The 18,209-nt window shown below is 39.4% G+C and overlaps 1 protein-coding gene and 1 pseudogene across 1 annotated transcript; one reads left to right on the forward strand and one right to left on the reverse strand.

The window, feature by feature from the left end:
* Positions 1-12,969: 12,969 nt before the first annotated feature.
* LOC126967218 (uncharacterized) lies at positions 12,970-13,887 on the reverse strand (annotated as a pseudogene).
* A 2,066-nt stretch (positions 13,888-15,953) lies between these two features.
* Positions 15,954-17,685, forward strand: LOC126967187 (uncharacterized). The gene has a single exon (XM_050811663.1). It carries the CDS (start codon positions 16,198-16,200, stop codon positions 17,599-17,601), a length of 1,404 nt encoding a protein of 467 aa, XP_050667620.1. The 5' UTR covers positions 15,954-16,197; the 3' UTR covers positions 17,602-17,685.
* The last annotated feature ends 524 nt before the right edge of the window (positions 17,686-18,209 follow it).

The following is an 18,209-nucleotide window of genomic DNA, read 5'->3' on the forward strand; positions in this document are numbered from 1 at the left end:
GCCTCTCGCGTCCTTTGTTGTCAAGTGTCTGGCGTCTATATCTGTCTCTCTCTCTCTCTCTCTTATATGATCAGTTGGCACTCCAAACAATATTGGATTGCCAACTTATGTGGATGCAATCGTCACACCAACCCCTTACAGAGACAAAAAGCTTGCACAAGGAAATCGAAAATTAATTAATTACACAATATTAAAAAAATACATTAATAACATTACACAATATTAAGAAAAATCACATTAATAACAAATTATACAATATTAAAAACACACAATATCTAAATTGTATATCATCTGCCTATTTAAAAAAGATACACGAAAAGAACAACCAAAAATGTAATGAATATAAGAGATAAAAAACATAAGAGATAAAAACCTTAAAAATTATTATTATAAATCTAGAATATCTCTAAATTTTTCTTTACGCCCGGTCCTCGTAATGACAGGAGCAGGAAAAACAGCTGTCGATGGTTCTAAAAGAGTGGGAGGGGATATTGGAGGCATAAAGAGAGGATCTTCTTGACCTGTGGTTGTTTTATATGTAGGTGGTGGATCTAAATAGGCAAGTTTGACGCGGTCTATGCTAACAGTAAGCTGCTTGCTTCGTCCAACGTTATTGTTTTATCCTTTCTATTTACGATCTTATAAGGACCTGTGTAAGGATGTTGTAGAGGACGTCTCACAGTATCATCTCTCAAAAAGACATGAGTTGTGGATGCTAGGTCCTTGAAAACAAACGAGGAAAGCTTATTTCTTGGTTCTCCTGGAAGCCGTAGCGGCTCGCCGTAAACTAGTTCGGCAGCACAAGTTTGGAGGTCCTCTTTAAGTGCTGACCTCATATAAAGAAGTACCAACGGGAGTGCCTTGAACCATGTTTCATCCTGACACATCAAAACAGCCTTTGACGATGCATGCGCTCCACCATACTGTTATCACAGGGATGGTAACTTGTTGTTCGAATCCACTTTATAGCGCACACTTTCATGAGGCGCTGGAACAAGCCAGGGGGCCTACTCCTAAAATCGATATTCGATATATCGTGGGATTAGTCGTGTCGAATCCTACTCTTAGTTACATCGTATTCAATGTCGAAACGATGATTGAACGAACGAAACATTTTTCGATATTATCGGTCTAGCCCTACTCTTAGTTGTAAATGTCAGAGACGAATATTCGAATTCGACAAACAACCAAACGTCACTTTTACGATAATCTCAACGACACCTTCTAGGCTGTCGTTGCTATTATTGTTTCAAGTTGTATAGATATATTTGTCATACAATATACATACATAATAAATAAAATTAAAATAATTATATGTGATTTACTATTCAACAGGACTTATTTACTACCAAGTAATTTAAGTCATTTTGTTGATCGTTTATGCGTAGAAAGTAATGCAAATGGCCGCCTGAGAAATAGGAAGTCGACTAGAAGGGTTGAGTTACTTTTTTTTTCATTTTATTATCCGCAAGTTTTGTAATATTTTCTTAATTTTAAATGGTCATATTATATTCGTTACATAATATTTGAATATTTAAATTTTGTGTAAATGATGCAAATTGGTGGTGCAGAGTCTGGCATGGTTGTCGATTTTGCGAGTAGACCTATAGATTCGAATTACCTACTCTGATCAGTTGTCAACGTATTGGGAACGCCAAACCTAGATACCCAGCCTGTGATAAACGTATCAGCTACCTGCTATTATAATGGACGTCATCGGCCAGGCTTTCGGCCAGTGGGTGTACCTGTCCACTACTGTAAGGTAGTACGAGAACTCATTGGAATGCGTAAGAGGGCCAATGATGTCAATGTGTATGGGCCGAAAGCGTGCTGTTGGCATATGAAAATCACTCAGAGGGGATGAGACGTGCCGTGAAACCTTGCTGCGCTGGCACTGAATGCAAGAACGCGCCCAAGCACAGCAGTCTTTTCGGATCAAAGGCCAGACATAGCGATCAGCTACCAGGCGGACGCTTCCACGCCCATGGCTGAGGTTATGTAGTCTTTGGAAAGCAGTTAGTCAAAAAAACTCTGGAAGATAAGGTCTTGACTTGCCCGTGGAAGTGTGACAGTAAATGGTGACATCAGTTCCAGGTATAGTTACCTTTTCCAGTTTAAGAGATGACTTACCCTGCATTTTCCGTAATTCCTCATCCATTTCCTGTGCCTTTGCGAGTGCTGCATAATTCTCTTCGACTCAACGCGAGACATGGTGTCGGCCACAATATTCTCCTTCCCCTTAATGTGCATGATATCCGTTGTGAAGGAGAGAAGGAGATGAAGGATAACTGGTTTAATTGTACCTGTGGTAATTTCTCGCGGCACTGGTGGAAAGCATAAATTAAAGGCTTATGTCTAAAATGCTGCACAGCTTCATATACAGCGAGACCAACATGACTTGATGTAGCGTCAGTGAATTGTCCTAAAGGAATGTTTGACACTGGATGTGCTAAGAGAGTAGCAGAAACCAGACGTTCTTTACAGTGTACTTCTCAAAAGCGCAAACTAAATTTGGTGTCCACGGCACGGGTTTGGCTCCCTTTGACTGTGTATAAGCTATCGATCAGCGGAGCTTGAATCTCGGCGGCTTTATGTAGGAAATGTCTATAAAAGTTTATCATCCCTAAAAATCGCCGGAATCCCTCAACATTTTTAGGTAGGGGGAAACTGCGCGAATCTTCTAACCTTTCTGTTGGTGGGCAGGTACCGTCTTTTAGAAACGGTAGCTGAGGAATGTCACCTCTGTAGCAGCCAGCACAAACTTGAAAGGGTTGACGACAACTCCTTAATCAGACAGCCGCTGGAAAAGGACACGCAGGTGTTCGGCGTGCTCAGCAGCGTCCTTGGAGAACAGTAGGATGTCATCGACGTAGGGTCGTCCAGTCCTCTCACTACTTCATCCATAAAGCGCTTAAAAGTTTGTCCAGCATTACGGTGAACGAAAGTCATGAACGGAAACTCAAATAGTCCCAAACGCGTAGTAATCGCTGTCTTACAGATGTCCCTCTCCAGAACTGGGATCTGCTGGTAAGCTTTCACCAGGTCGAAGGTACTGAAGATTGTGGCACCAGCGAGGTTGTGCGAGGAATCAGCAATGTGCCAAACAGGGTAACGGTCTGGAACCATCCAGGCATTAAGTGCTCTGTGATCTACACAGGGTCGCCAGCCGTCTTCACCCTTGCGTGCCATATGCAATGGTGAAGCCCAAGGACTGTTAGAAGGACGCGCAGTTCCACATCAGACCATTTCCTCAAACTCCTTCTTTGCAAGTAAAAGTTTTTGAGGAGCCAGTCGGCGAGGGCGGCAAGAAACAGGTGGTCCGGTCCATTGGTTGTGACAATGTGATGAACTGTCGAATGCTTCATAGTGCTTGGAAGACCCGGTGGTCGTGTGATATCAGGGAATTCCTGCATGATCCTGCTAAATTGTGAATCCTCAGCGGCAACAGTCTTAACTCTTGGCTTGGTTCACTTGAGCAATGGTGGCAGGTGTAGAAAGCTTAGTGCTGCCATCTATGAGACGCTGGCCGCGGTAGTCTGGCAACAGGTGATAATAAGCAAGGAAATCAGCACAAATGATTGGTGTGCTAACATCTGCTATCACAATATTCCACCTGAAGTCGCGGCGGAGACCGCAATTTTAGGCAAAGAATGGTGGCACCTTAAGTTTTTATGAAACTACCGTTAGCCGTGCGCACCTCATAATTGGAAGCTTGGTAGCACCCCTTCAGGAACTGGCGTGACAAACAGCAGAGATCGGAGTCAGTGTCAATCAAAAAGCGACGACTTGATTCCGAGTCCAAAAAAATAAACGGCGGCCAGTTAAGGAGCAATCAGTTTCCGCCTCTATAGATTGCTCGTGGCGTTTCCCTCGTGATTGGATTCCCAAGCGCAAGGGCTAACACATTTACTTTTCCCGAAATCTTTTGTGATACCAACAAATCTGGTCACCGGTTTGGGATCTGGATCTGGACTGTATCCTGACTCGTGAACTTGACCTGGGACGCCGAGACTGTATATTGTCACGTGTATTAACCTTCCTAGTCAATGCTTCATAGTCTGCGATGAGGCGTATGAGGTTTGGATTATCAGCAGGAGAGGCAGTAGCTGAGTGTACTGTTGCTGAAGGGGAAGATAAGGTCTCAACGATGCTGTCTGCAATTTCAGCAACTTTCTTAAGAAGAAGATCGACTTGAGCCATTAAATATTCTCTGCATCTCAAGCGGCAGACGCCGCATCCACAATTCCGGAAGGATGCCTTCATCACCAGCCAAGGATCTTAGGTGACGGTGAAATGACCTAGGCTTTCGGCCTCCAAGTTGGTCCTCGCTCAGCAGTTGTCGTGTACGATGTACCTTTGAGTCGGACGAGCGTCGTATAAGTTCCATTTTTAGGAACTCATACTTGCCTTCTGCTGGTGGGTTTCGTATTACATCCTCCACCTCTTCAGCAACTCGGGCATCTAATACAGACAATATGTGCTCATATTTAGTAGCATCCTGTGTTATGCCAGCAATTTGGAACTGTGCTTCTGCCTGCGCAAACCAATTTTTTTTATGGAATAGGATGACAAACGAGCGTACGGGTCACCTGTTGTTAAGTGATCATCGCCACCCACAATCTCTTGCAACACCAGAGGAATCACAGGAGCGTTGCCTGCCTTTAAAATAACAGGCTTTTCTCCAAAAAAAGTTTGTAGTTTTATGGACACACCGACAATTTTATTTTTATTAAATTTTATTTTATTTAGGACAACAAACAATCATACAAACAGTGTTACTTATAAATAATTGTTCAAATAGTTAAGTATTTGTACAAACAACCCCGTTACCCACGACTTACTAATAATAGTGGGTTCGTGAACAATCTTATATAATATTTATAAACTAAGCTATTTATAAACTAAGTACATACTTAACTATTACCCATAAACTAAGTTCACGACATGTTTCCTGAAGCAAATACAGTGGCCTTCAAAAGTAAGTATCACACTTTTAAAATTGGGATAACGTTTTAAGTTCACAAGATATGCTTTCGAAATAAAAAGGACTCCAAAGAGAATTTAATTTTGTACCTAGAAACTTTATGGTCAGTAACCTTCTTTTAAGAATTGGCTGAAAAAAAAACTTCAAAAACAAAACCATTCCTTTTTCAAAGTGGACGTTTCCGAATTACAATTTTACCATTCACATTTTTCTTTCTGTTTTAAATTTTTTCAAGATCAAGAGACCTATCGGGTCTTGTTTTAAAAATTTATGCTAAAAAGCACATAACATTTATTTATAATGCCTCTTTCAGTTGAAGAATGTGCTAGGATCATGGCTTTTCTGGAACTAGGCATCAGTATGCGTCGCACTGCAAGAATGGTGGGTGTGACGGTACGAACGGTCCAGAAGGTAAAGCGAACGTACGAAGAGACTGGACACCATCTGAGGAGACCTTGTAATGGCAGACCCAGGTGTACCAGTGCCCGAGAAGATCGTTATATTATTTCCACTGTGTTAAGAAATCGCCACCAAAATGCAGTTGAAGTCCAGCAACAGCTACATCAGACCCGGAGGGACTACATTAGTGACAGTACAGTGAGAAGAAGACTTGCTGAAGCAAATTTGAAACCCCAAAGACCAGCGAGTGACCCAAAACTCGAGAGACAGCATCGAGTAGCGAGACTGCGATACGCCCGTGAACACATGCAGTGGGATGAAGAAGAATGGTCAAGAATTTTGTTTGCAGATGAGTCTCGATTCTCCCTTTACACTTCTGATGGAAGGCGAAGTGTTTACAGGCGACCTGGTGAGCGATACCTTCAAGCCTGCATCTCAGAAAGAGTCCAATACGGTGGAGGCAGTGTACATGTATGGGCTGGCATATCTTCAGAAGGTCGCACAGAGCTAGTAGCCATAGAAAATGGCACCCTCACTGGGCAAAGATATGCTCAAGAGATTCTCAATGAGTATGCAGGGCCGTATTTAGCAAATATGGGTGATGGATCGATGCTGATGCATGATAATGCCCGGCCACACACAGCTCATATCGTACAAGAGTATATTCAGGAGGTCGGTATCAGCGTGATCGAACATCGGCTCCGAAACCTAGTGTTCAGTATGCCAAACCGGCTCGAAGCTGTAATCAGAGCTCGAGGAGGCAATACCAGTTATTAAAAATTAAATAACATGTAATACATTTTAGTTGAATTTTTATATACTAAACTAAAAATGTCTATTTTCATTGTTTTATCTTTTTTAAGTTAAAAATGTTACTAATGTATAATTTTAGTTTCTAAGAATTAAAGCCTATAAAATTTGCAACAAAACGTTTTTAATCTTAAATCTCTACCTTCTATAGTTAAGAAAAAAAAATAATTTGAAAAGTGTGATACTTACTTTTCCAGGCCAGTGTAGTTTTATATATTATTTAACAATTTTAATTTATCCAAGACTAAACGCCTGTATTTGTGTTTTGTTTTCATTAAAAATGTCGATTTCACTAAAATATTTATTGTATAAATCTACTGCCCTATAGATAAGAAAGCGACAGCCAGCGTTAGTACGACATTTTGTCAAGGCAAATAATTGATGTGTACGTAGTGTCGAATGGGTACACGATAACAAATTTTACGTGATAAGTCAATACAATGCATACAATGACGTTCTATACAAATAGACCATGCATCTCATACAAAATCAAAGCCGAAATATGGCACATGCCAGAAATGACATCATGATAGGCTTCGACTGCTATGCCCATACATTTCTGTGTTTACTCCAGTTTCTTAAAATATTATTGTTCCATAGGCAGCAATGTAAACACTATTTCAGTTTCAGCTGCGTATTTTGAATTAAGAATGCGATTTGGACAATAACATAGGTGGAGTAGCAGTTAGGTATTTTTTTAAACCCAGACAAAAAAGAGGGTTGCTATAAGTTTTACGTTCGTCAGTCTATCCCTATTTTCTGATCAAGATTTATTGAGTCGGAGGTTTTTTAGGTTTTTAATCAAAAATCTATTTCATATTCGAAAATTGAAAGTTTGTATGTTTATTTATTGGCTTATGTTTATATTTGTTACTTGCGTTCTTTACGTTCTAAAGGTATTGGATTTAATAAGTTGAGGTAACTTTTAATTAGAGATAATACTCAAATATAATATTTTTATTCACATAAAATAATTAGTTAAACTATTATTAAATGTTAGGTTCCTTGAATTAAATAAAATTTGTATTTTAGAATTAGATATCTTTTCCTGGGTATCTTTTTGGTATATGTAGTGTAAGTGGACATCAACATATATTTGTATGACAGTATTTGTCAAATTTTAAATGTGGTTAAATCCAAAAAACTTAAACACTTTAGAGGTGAAATATGCATATTTGGTTAGTATACTTATTCACATCTCTCTCTTGCAACCAACTAGCGCCAATTCTCTTTCATTATCTCGTGTACGGGAAATATGAAAATTATTAGCTTTTACATATTTGCGATTTAAAAAAGTATTGATTATCACTAGGTAATGAAACTTCCGTGATAACGTGTAAATAGCACTAGTATGATTTTTGACGATCTTGTAAGTCGTTCAAATTACACAAAATACAATATTGCTAATCATTGTTTACTAGGCCCTTAAAATTTTTTTTAACCTAAAAATAACCTACTTTAACGGTGTCATACAGTCGGTGTCCTCCCGTCGCTGCCCCGCTCTCGCCTCTCGCCTCCTCATCTTGCGTGTTTGACTCAAGCACATCTCACCTATAACTACGTATGTAGTTACAAACCTAACTTGGCTGACACCGACTCCAAAAATAACAGTAGTCGTTACTCGAATTAGATTTTTTAATTAGATTGCATAAAAATACGCAATTAGTAGAATAGTGTTTTTGAAGTCGGTTGTTGTTTTGCTAATTTATTTTTAATTTGAACCTACTAATTTGTCTGAATTTTTGTAGATCTATTAGTTTTTACAACGCAGCAATGAACCTAAGTGCATTGCAATATATTTACAGACTGTTGAAATTCTGCCACAGATCGCACCCTTACTGTAAGTCGTGAAGGTGTTCCATTGATCATCATATTTTACTACGACTACAATTACTTGACCATAACGACGTTACGGTAGGTGACTCAAATACCCGGATATCATAAAAAAGATCCGGCCTAGTATCGTTGATCCTAAGAATTGAAGAGTTCCGTTACTTTGTCATGGATCCCATAAGCACAACCTAACCAAACCATCAACAAACTACCTTTGAAGTATATCCTTTCTAATAAAAAACAGAATTATCGAAATCGGTTGGTGAGTTATTCGTAATTTCGTTGCGCACATACTTATAGCAAATTTAAGACTTTTATGGTTTTCTCATGGTTGCCATTGTCCATCTGGACCAAGCACCAGCTTTCAAATAAAAAAAGAATTTTCAAAATCGGTTCACCCAATCGAAAGTTAACGAAAAACCAAAAGAAAGTAACAAACATAAAAAAAGATAACGACGAATTGAGAACCTCCTCCTTTTTTGAAGACGGTTAAAAAGAGCGACTCTATTATTTTCATATCTAATTGTGTCCTTCCATCTGTCACATTCTGACAAGCGGGTCTTGTCGGGGGATTGTCAATAATTGTACCATATTTAATGAAAAAATATTTATTTTTATCAAATTACTTACGCTTGTTGCATATCAATCTTATATATATAAAATAACCTTACCGATGATAAGTCACGCCATCTTTTTTTGAGTCGTTAATGTATTATTTAAGTACTTTTATAGCACACTTAAGCGTTAAGGGTTCCATAAGCTCACAGAATACTCTAACTGCGATAGGACAAGTGATCTATACAAATGTAAAACAGTTGAAGTCTTCTTAAAACTATGAATGTTACGCATCACAAAGCCAAACATCTTATAAGCTTTATTAATTATATTATCAACATGTGTATCAAGAATAAGGTTACTGTCGAGTGTAATTCCTAAATCCCGTACAGAACATACCCTGGTTAATCTAATCCCACAAAGTAAATAAGTGAAGTTAATGTGTTTGATTTTCCGCGAAAATGATATGAAGTTACATTTTTGAAGATTTAGGCTTAGTTTGTTTATAGCACAATAGACAAAGAGTCGGTCCAAATCATTCTGAAGGAATTAAGCATCATCAAGACAGTTTATAGAGTGATATATTTTAAGGTCGTCAGCGTATAGCAGGAATTTACTGTGCTCAAAGCACGAGTCAATATCATTTATAAATAAGATGAAGAGGAGGTGACCAAGAATTGATCCCTGTGGAACTCCAGAGCTAATTTCAACTGTCTCAGATTCAAAACCATTGATCACAACCTTTTGAGTGGGCATGGTAATATAAGATTTAAACCATCGCCACAGATTGCCCCGGATGCCGTTATATGCCAACTTTTCAAGTAATAATTTATGATCTACTCTGTCGGAGGCCTTCTGAAAGTCAGAAGTTCAATGCTAGGAGTTGTATTTGGTGATTGTACCCGAGCAAGCTGTTGTTCAAGCTCCCTCACTTTCTGTTTTAAAATGCTTTCTTCCTGCAGCATAGTTCAAAAATAAAGTATATCAATATATGTATATAATAAATTATTAATACAACTAGCGTAAGTCGAGTGGCATTTGCTCGAATCACGTCCTCGAGGATAATTTATATACACCACTAAAAGATTTAGGCGTTTAAAAATTCATGCTCATTAACTTAAGATAAAACTTTTTTAATGTTAAAGGTTTTGAAATCTCTTTCGAATTTATTCAAATTGCACATATACAAGATATGTTGGTTTCCGCTTACACTACATATACCAAAAAGATACCATGAAAAAATATCTAAGTCTAAAAGTCAAATGTTATTTAATTCAAGGAACCTAACATTTAAATAACCAGTCTAACTAATTATTTTATGAGAATTAAAATTTTATATATGAGTATTAGTTTCTCTCATTAACTTAACTTAACTTATTAAATCCCTGTAGAACGCAAAGAAGTAACAAATATAAACAGAAGCCAATAAATAAACATACAAACTTTGCCATTTATAATATGAAAGTGATTTTTGATCAAAAACGTTAAAAACTTCCGACTGAACAGATCTTGATCGGAAAATAGGGACAGACAGACGAATGTAATACTAATAGGAACCCTATTTATCGTCTGGGTTTCAAAAAATACCTCACTGCTACTCCACTGATGTCACTGTCCAAACCGGGTTCTAAATTCAAAAGACGCAGCTGAAACTGAAATAGTGTTTACATTGCTGCCTATTCACCAATAATATTTTAAACAACTGGAGTAAACGCAGAAATGTATAGACATAGCAGTCGAAGCTTATTATGGTATCATTTGTGGCATGTGCCATATTTCGGCTTTGATTTTGTATGAGGTACATTGTCATTGGTTGAACACTCAAAATGCTTTATATGGCAAAACAACGTTTGCCGGGTCAGCTAGTATAGTATAAATAGGTATGTAATCGAAATTTGAATCAAACATTACTTGCAGATAGTAATTTATGCGTTGGAGGACGACGACATAGTCAAATCTACTTTGTTTAACCATTTGTGTTACGGGCTCTCTAATTGTTAAAAGTCGCTTATTTACGCCAAGATTAAAAGGCGCGCGCGAGCGCGTATGCTAAGTGTCTATGGCTGTATAATCAACTTTATTTGTTCTTCCTTTTCAACAAACTAAAATTGATATGCTTCATACTAATAATTTCAAATATTCCTGCAGAACGACACCCACAAAATTGACGGTGAAGAGAGATTGCACGCGTTAGTGACCGTTTATTCATAACCCTTTTCTGAATAAATGTTCAGTATCTAGACTTTATATTTACATAATGAACGATAGAAAATTTAATCTTCTTTTTATTGAATAATAATGCTTTGGTTAATTTATCAAATTAAATACTATATGAAGCAAAATATTGAGTAACGTAGGAATTTCAAGACAATTTCGAAAATCTTTATGTTTTATATTATGTAAAGTATAATTAAGTTTTCTGTTCAAAAAAGAAAAATAAAATAGAACTGAAATAAGCTCCTCAGTATTGTATAATACTTGTACATCACAGAACAAAAATTTGTTGAAAACTACTTGCGCCGACAGAAACCGTGCGAGTGAAGAAGTGCGCGATTGCTTGTGTATGATATAAAATATATTTTGGAAAAAATAACTACTGAACTACATTGTGCGATAATTTTCCAAGTAAAGAAAACGTATTTCAACATATTCCAAACTAAATGAACAGAAAAAACAGACAAAGGAAACGACGCTTCAAAGTTATCGATTTGAATTGACCCTGTTTCAAGTCTAATTTATATCAAGTAATACTATTATAATTTTATGATATGATGTATTAAATTGAGTTATAACAATAGCAACTTACCGAATATTGGTTACTAGCTGCCCCGGCAAACGTTATTTTGCCATATAAATTAGTTTTAGTGTTCGACCGATTTTTCTCAGACTTACTTTAAAGCCAACCATCGAAACCACGACCACGAACAAGTCTTTTCATTTTTCGGGTTAATACAATATAGATAAGATACTTACAAAAAATGTGGTTTTCTATTGGTAAGAAAAATTTTAAAATCATTTCAGTAGATTCAGAGATTATCATTAAGAGAAAGTATTTTATTTATTCGTCAACATATCAATGTTTTTATATTATTTTGCTATTTAGAACGGAGACAAATCCAACAAATTTAAAATCATGAAAATCAGTCCAGCCATTCTCCAGATATAAGTGTTCGGTCAACTGTGTAATGTATGAATTGGAACTACACGCCTCTTCAGTAGACGCTACGCATCACATCAAGATAAGCAGCAAATACAGTTTTTACTTTGTAGCACTCCGAGCCAGTGGCACACCGTTGGTTCTAGTAGCATGTTAAAAAAAAAACTACGTTTAAAAATACCGACTTCAAAAACTGAAAAGTATCAAATAACTAAAAATTTAATTTAATACACCTTTACCTTTAATATTAATAAAATGCTATTATTTATATGTGCTACCTATTGATAATTAGCCCTAAACAAAATAAAATTAGTATTAAAACAGCTTACTTACTGTAATTATGGATGCTGGAGGTGTCCAACATATCATTGATATACAGAAGAAACAGCGTGGGAGATAACAACAGCCTTGGGGTACTCCAGCGTTCACGGGCTTCGGGTTTGAGCAATAACCGTCAACAACGACCTTATGCTGCGTCAAGTGAGGTAGCTGGAGGTCCACTTGCATAAGCTCTCGGGAAGCCCAAATGATGGAAGTTTTGAGAGAAGCGCCCTGCGCCTTGTACCATACACGTTCTAAGGCCTTCACTATATCCAGGCTAACTGCCACGCCTTCCCCCTTGATCTCCTGTCGACCGACCATAGCGAAAGCCGTACTGTCGGTCATTCAATCGGTGACCTTCTAGGTATACCAAGAGCTGGCGGTTAATTATGTTCTCCATGATTTTGGAGAGCAAGAAGGTAACAAAAATAGGCCTGTAATTTTCCGGATGCAAACTGTCTCATTTCTTTTGGATCGGATGGACAAGGGCTGAGTGAAGGGCTCCATGAGTCAAAGACTACGCCTTTTGAATATTAGTGCCGGAATAAATGCGTTAGCACCGGTGTCAACTCAGGGCCACACGTTCTAAGCACGATTGGAGAAATGCCATACAGCCCGATCGACTCCTTGACGTCCAACGAAAAAAGAGCTCGCCAAACAGTTTTCTGTCTGAACTGTAGTTCAGGTAGCGCTGACATCGCGGGATGGTCAGCGGTGTTTTTCCGCTGTCGTCAGGAGTCAAATTGGGGGCACAAAGAGCGCACAGAAGATCAGTTTTCTCTTTTGCCGTATGGGCCAGGGTGTCATTCCTAATGTGCAACTTGGTCGGCTGGTTGAAGTTACCAAGAGCAGCTTTTTTTTTATGGAATAGGAGGACAAACGAGCGTACGGGTCACCTCTTGTTAAGCGATCACCGCCGCCCATACTCTCTTGCAACACCAGAGGAATCACAGGAGCGTTGCCGGCCTTTAAGGAAGGTGTACGCGCTTTTTTTGAAGGTACCCATGTCGTATCGTCCCGGAAACACCGCACAAGGAAGTTTATTCCACAGCTTTGTAGTACGTGGAAGAAAGCTCCTTGAAAACCGCACTGTGGAGGACCGCCACACATCCAGATGGTGAGGATGATATCCTAACTTGTGGCGTGTCGTGCGAAGGTGGAATTCGGCGGCAGGAATTAGGTAAAACAGCTCTTCGGCACACTCCCCGTGATAAATGCGGTAGAAGACACACAATGAAGCGACGTCTCTACGCAACGCCAAGTGATCCAGCCGTTCACAGAGTACTGGGTCCCCGACAATTCGCGCTGCTCTGCGTTGCACGCGGTCAAATGGATCGAGCTGATACTGGGGTGCGCCAGACCAGAGATGACAGCAATACTCCATGTGTGGCCGGACCTGCGCTTTGTACAGCGCTAGAATGTGGGCCGGCTTGAAGTATTGCCGTGCTCTATTAATGACGCCCAGTTTCTTTGAAGCCAATTTGGCTTTGCCCTCCAGATGGCCACGGAATTGGCAATCGCTCGAGATTTCGAGACCCAGTATTCCGATACTAGGCGAGGCAAAAGGGAAGCGTTATCGAAGAGCGGTGATGCGACAAATGGGGTTTTTTTAGTGGTAAACGCGCAAACTTGAGTCTTCTGGGGGTTAAATTGGACAAGGTTCAATTTACCCCATTCCGCGACCTTCTCAAGAGAGGACTCGATAGAAGACACAAGTTTCTCCCGGCACTGGTCGACGATTTCCCGAGAGAGACGTGCATGGCCCGTGTATACGGCATCACCAGTGCTGTCATCTGCATAGCAATGAATGTTGGAGGTGTCCAACATATCATTGATATGCAGAAGAAACAGCGTAGGAGATAGCACACATTCTTGGGGCACTCCAGCATTCACGGGCTTCGGGTTCGAGCAATGTCCGTCGACAACGACCTGTATGCTGCGCCCAGTGAGGAAGCTGGAGCTCCACTCGCACAAGCTCTCGGGAAGCCCAAATGATGGAAGTTTAGAGAGGAGCGCCTTATGCCATACACGATCAAAGGCCTTCACTATATCCAGACTAACTGCCAGGCCTTCCCCCTTGCTTTCAATAGCCGCAGCCCATCTATGTGTTAGGTATACCAGAAGATCACCTGCCGACCGACCATGGCGAAACCCGTATTGTCGGTCGTTGATCAACTGGTGACCCTCTAGGTATACCAAGAGCTGACGGCTAATTATGCTCTCCATGATTTTGGAGAGCAGGGAGGTAATAGCAATAGGCCTGCAGTTTGCCGGATCCGAACTGTCTCCTTTTTTTTGGATGGGATGGACAAGGGCTGACATCCATGAGTCAGGAAGGACTACGCCTTTGGAATAAGAGTGCCGGAATAAACGCGTTAGCACCGGCGTCAACTCAGGGGCACACGATCTAAGCACGATTGGAGAAATGCCACCCGGCCCGCTCGACTTCCTGACGTCCAACGAAAACAGAGCTCGCCTAACAGTTTTCTGTCTGAACTGTACTTCAGGCATAGAGCTCTGACACCGCGGCATGGTCGGCGGTGTTTTTCCGTTGTCGTCAAGAGTCGAGTTGGAGGCGAAAAGAGCGCGCAGGAGATCGGCTTTCTCTTTTGCCGTTTGGGCCAGGGTGTCATTCCTCATGTGCAACAGCTTTCAACAATGACCAGAACTTGCGTGTTCTGGTCGGGTAATGGAAAGCTGCTCGCCGATTTTAACAACGTGCTTCGATTTCGCACGGGCGATTTGCCGCTTAAAGAATCTGGAGGCACTGTTATAATATTTCCTCCTTAGAACTTTGCAGTTCGGATCATTTGAGCCCGTTGCCGCAACCCAAGTCCGATATGCCTGTTTTTTATACTCAGGTGCTGCTTTAAATGACGCATAAAAACTAGGGCCGGGAGAAACTTGTGTCTTCTATAGAGTCCTCTTTTGAGAAGGTTACGAAATGGGGTAAATTGAACCTTGTCAAATTGAACCCCCAGAAGACTCAAGTTTATGCGTTTACCATTAAAAAAAAACCCATTTCTCGTATCACCGCTTTTCGACAAAGAAAGCTGGGCGTAATTAATAGAGCACGGCAATACTTCAAGCCGGCCTATATTCTAGCGCTCTATAAAGCGCAGGTCCGGCCACACATAGAGTATTGCTGTCATCTCTGGTCTGGCCCAGTATCAGCTCGACCCATTTGACCGCATGCAACGTAGAGCAGCCCGAATTGTCAGGGACCCAGTGCTCTGCGAACGGCTGGATCACTTGGCGTTGCGTAGAGATATCGCTTCATTGTTTGTCTTCTATCTGTGCTTCTAGCTGTTTAACCTGATTCCTGCCGAATTCCACCTTCGCACAACACGCCACAAGTTAGGATATCATCCCCACCATCTGGATGTGCGGCGGCCCTCTACAGTGCGGTTTTCAAGGCGACTCAACCTATTGTGACCGACCATACGCCAACGCAAGATTATGCACGGATAAAAAATATCCCTTGAATACCTGGCGATTTTGGCGCACGAATAATAAGACTAACAGAGTCTTGGCCTTACATTAAGAATTGGTCTCCACTGCGCTCCTTAACCCTTATATGATATGACTACTGTTGTTGAGTTTTCACTCGGGCTTCTGCCTTCTACTTTGCAGGCAGATGGATATTAAAATAAAATATTTAAATGGGACAGGAATATAAATGACACAGATAGCTTATATTAGATAGTTTACGGCTTAAAAGATAACTTTAAAATATTTAAATGATTTAAATTTACCAGCATAAACATAAAAGTGGTTTTCTACTATTTACATTCTCCTAGATGTATTATTTGATTTCATTTGCCATAGAGTATTAATACCATTTACCATAGACTCAGATAAAAAAGAAAATGGTTCTTTCTCTTTTTGGTCAATGAACGCGCTTGTTCGTTTTTTTTTAGTAACGAATACCTACTTATTTTAGAGCGAAATAGAACTAGGGATATATATTTTTTTGGAATTCGTAATAAAACCAGTGTTTATGTGACTTTATGATTAAGAAGTGCTTGAAATGGAAAATATATTGAAGTGTGGTAGTACCGTTATTGAAATAGAAGAAACAAAAACGCAAGGGTTGCATCTCCTATTACGATGACCATGAGTGACTGGCATTGCAAACATGATCGCCAACCTGCCGCTGCTGTTTGCCAACGGTAACCCAATCTCTCTGTCTAAGATCACTGCCACAAACTTGGAGAAATTCATAACATTCATGGTAACATGTTCATGGGGTCATGACACTGCCAAAGACATTAAGCAGCCGCCTTGGTGGCCAAAAAATGTAGTATTTAGCCATCCTTTTGTGAGGCCTTTCAAGATACCTCAAGATTGGGAAGCAAGACTCAAAAAATTGGTGAAGTCTTGTTATGACTATCATAAAAGTGCATTCCTGTTAATGTTCTCTGCTCATTTATCGCGATATCCCCGTAATATACTCACGTATGTTGATAATAATGATCAAACAACGTCTCTCTATCATCGCCCAACTGGACGGCTCTTAGTAACATTTAGAAATGAGAATTTACTGTATGACAAAACTTGTGAGACACAAGTAACTGAAGAAAATTCAAAACCAGCAGATATCTATTTATGTGATACTTGTGATAGTCACTTTGATGATATAGATGTGCTACAGGCCCATGAGAGGCTTTGCAACAGTGATGCTTATAAAGGTGAATGCTGTGGTGGAATTGAAGATTTTCTTTCTGCCTTGAAGTTAAAGCCAATTAATGAGTCACTTAGTGTCAAAACTTTGAACAATAATGTTAATGATAATAAATCAAGGAATGTCCGTTGTGTTGCAAATATAGACCGTGGACCTCCTTATCCATTTTCATCTTTGGCTTACATGAAGAATGCCAAAATTAATACTCAGAGGGATACAACTTATTCTCGAGAAAGAATAGAGAGGTATTGTTGCACTCCATTAAATAGTAAAAATGTAGCTAGTAAAGAAAAAAGGCAAAATTTTCCTGTAAAATACCGTCGGCCTATTGATTATTGGCATAGAAAACATGTTTTCCCAGATCAGCGAAAAAAAAGGATTCTGGATGTAACAGCACAACTCTTGCTTTTAAAGTGTAAGCCAATTTGGGTTGATGTGGAGCGGATGTCTTTAAGAGAAATGCAAGAATATATTGACCAACTTAAACTGGATGCAGAAAATAGAAAAGCTAAGGAACAAGAGGTGGTTTTTGTTGATCCAGACCAAGACACTTTAGAACCAGACCTAAAAATCGGTGATCCTTTGAAGAAAGTAAATGGAACTGTTTGTGAAGTGATTGACCTGTGTTCAGACGATGAAGACTCTTCTAGTGCTAATGAAAACTGTGATCCTCGTGCAGGTGTGACATGTGTAATGAGAGGAGGAGCAGTATTGAGGAGAAATGCAGCCACTCCGAATGCTCTTCCAGCAGAACCCAGTGGTGCTCGGGACAAACCCATACCACTTATATTACAGCCACATCCTGTCATTCTTATCACACATTCATCAAACAAACTACAGACTATTACATTAGATTGACTGCATGTATTAATCAATTACTTAATATTAAGTACTATTATTTATTGTATTCATGATTAAATTTTACTGTTCTAATACTCAAAATATTTTATTGAAATTCCGCTTAGATAATTTATGGCCCTTTTCAATAATGTATCTCTAGTTGTGGTTATATTGCTATCACCATTTAATGAGAAGGTCTTATCTATCCATAGTTATGTCCAATATAGTTATTTAATAGTTTTAGTCCAATGCTATCTGTTGATAAGTTATTGAAATGTAAGTAAGCGTAATGTTAGATTAGGAAGTTGAACTAAGGATAGATAGGTTCTTGAAAACGGCTGTTATATGTCTAGATAGACTATGACAGCTGTGAAGACGTTGAAAAAAAATGAATTTAGAACATCTATTTTGAGAAATTCATGCACACTAACACAAAGCGTCAGTGTAAGACATAGCTTGTCACACACACTAAATTAATATTCCTGGGCTGTTTTTATCTCTAACAGCAAGAGACTCAATCCAGTCTTAAAAATTATCTAAGAAATTCCGTTTACAAGATGGCGACGTAAGCGCGCACGTAATGGCGGCGCGGCGTCATTTTAGGTTATGAGTAAGATTCGTGATAA

Source organism: Leptidea sinapis, chromosome 12 (genome assembly GCF_905404315.1).
Source record: "Leptidea sinapis chromosome 12, ilLepSina1.1, whole genome shotgun sequence".
Classification (NCBI taxonomy): domain Eukaryota; kingdom Metazoa; phylum Arthropoda; class Insecta; order Lepidoptera; family Pieridae; genus Leptidea; species Leptidea sinapis.

Coding starts and splice junctions, on each gene's coding strand:
- LOC126967187 (XM_050811663.1), top strand. CDS start 16,198: ATGATCGCCAACCTGCCGCTGCTGTTTGCCAACGGTAACCCAATCTCT.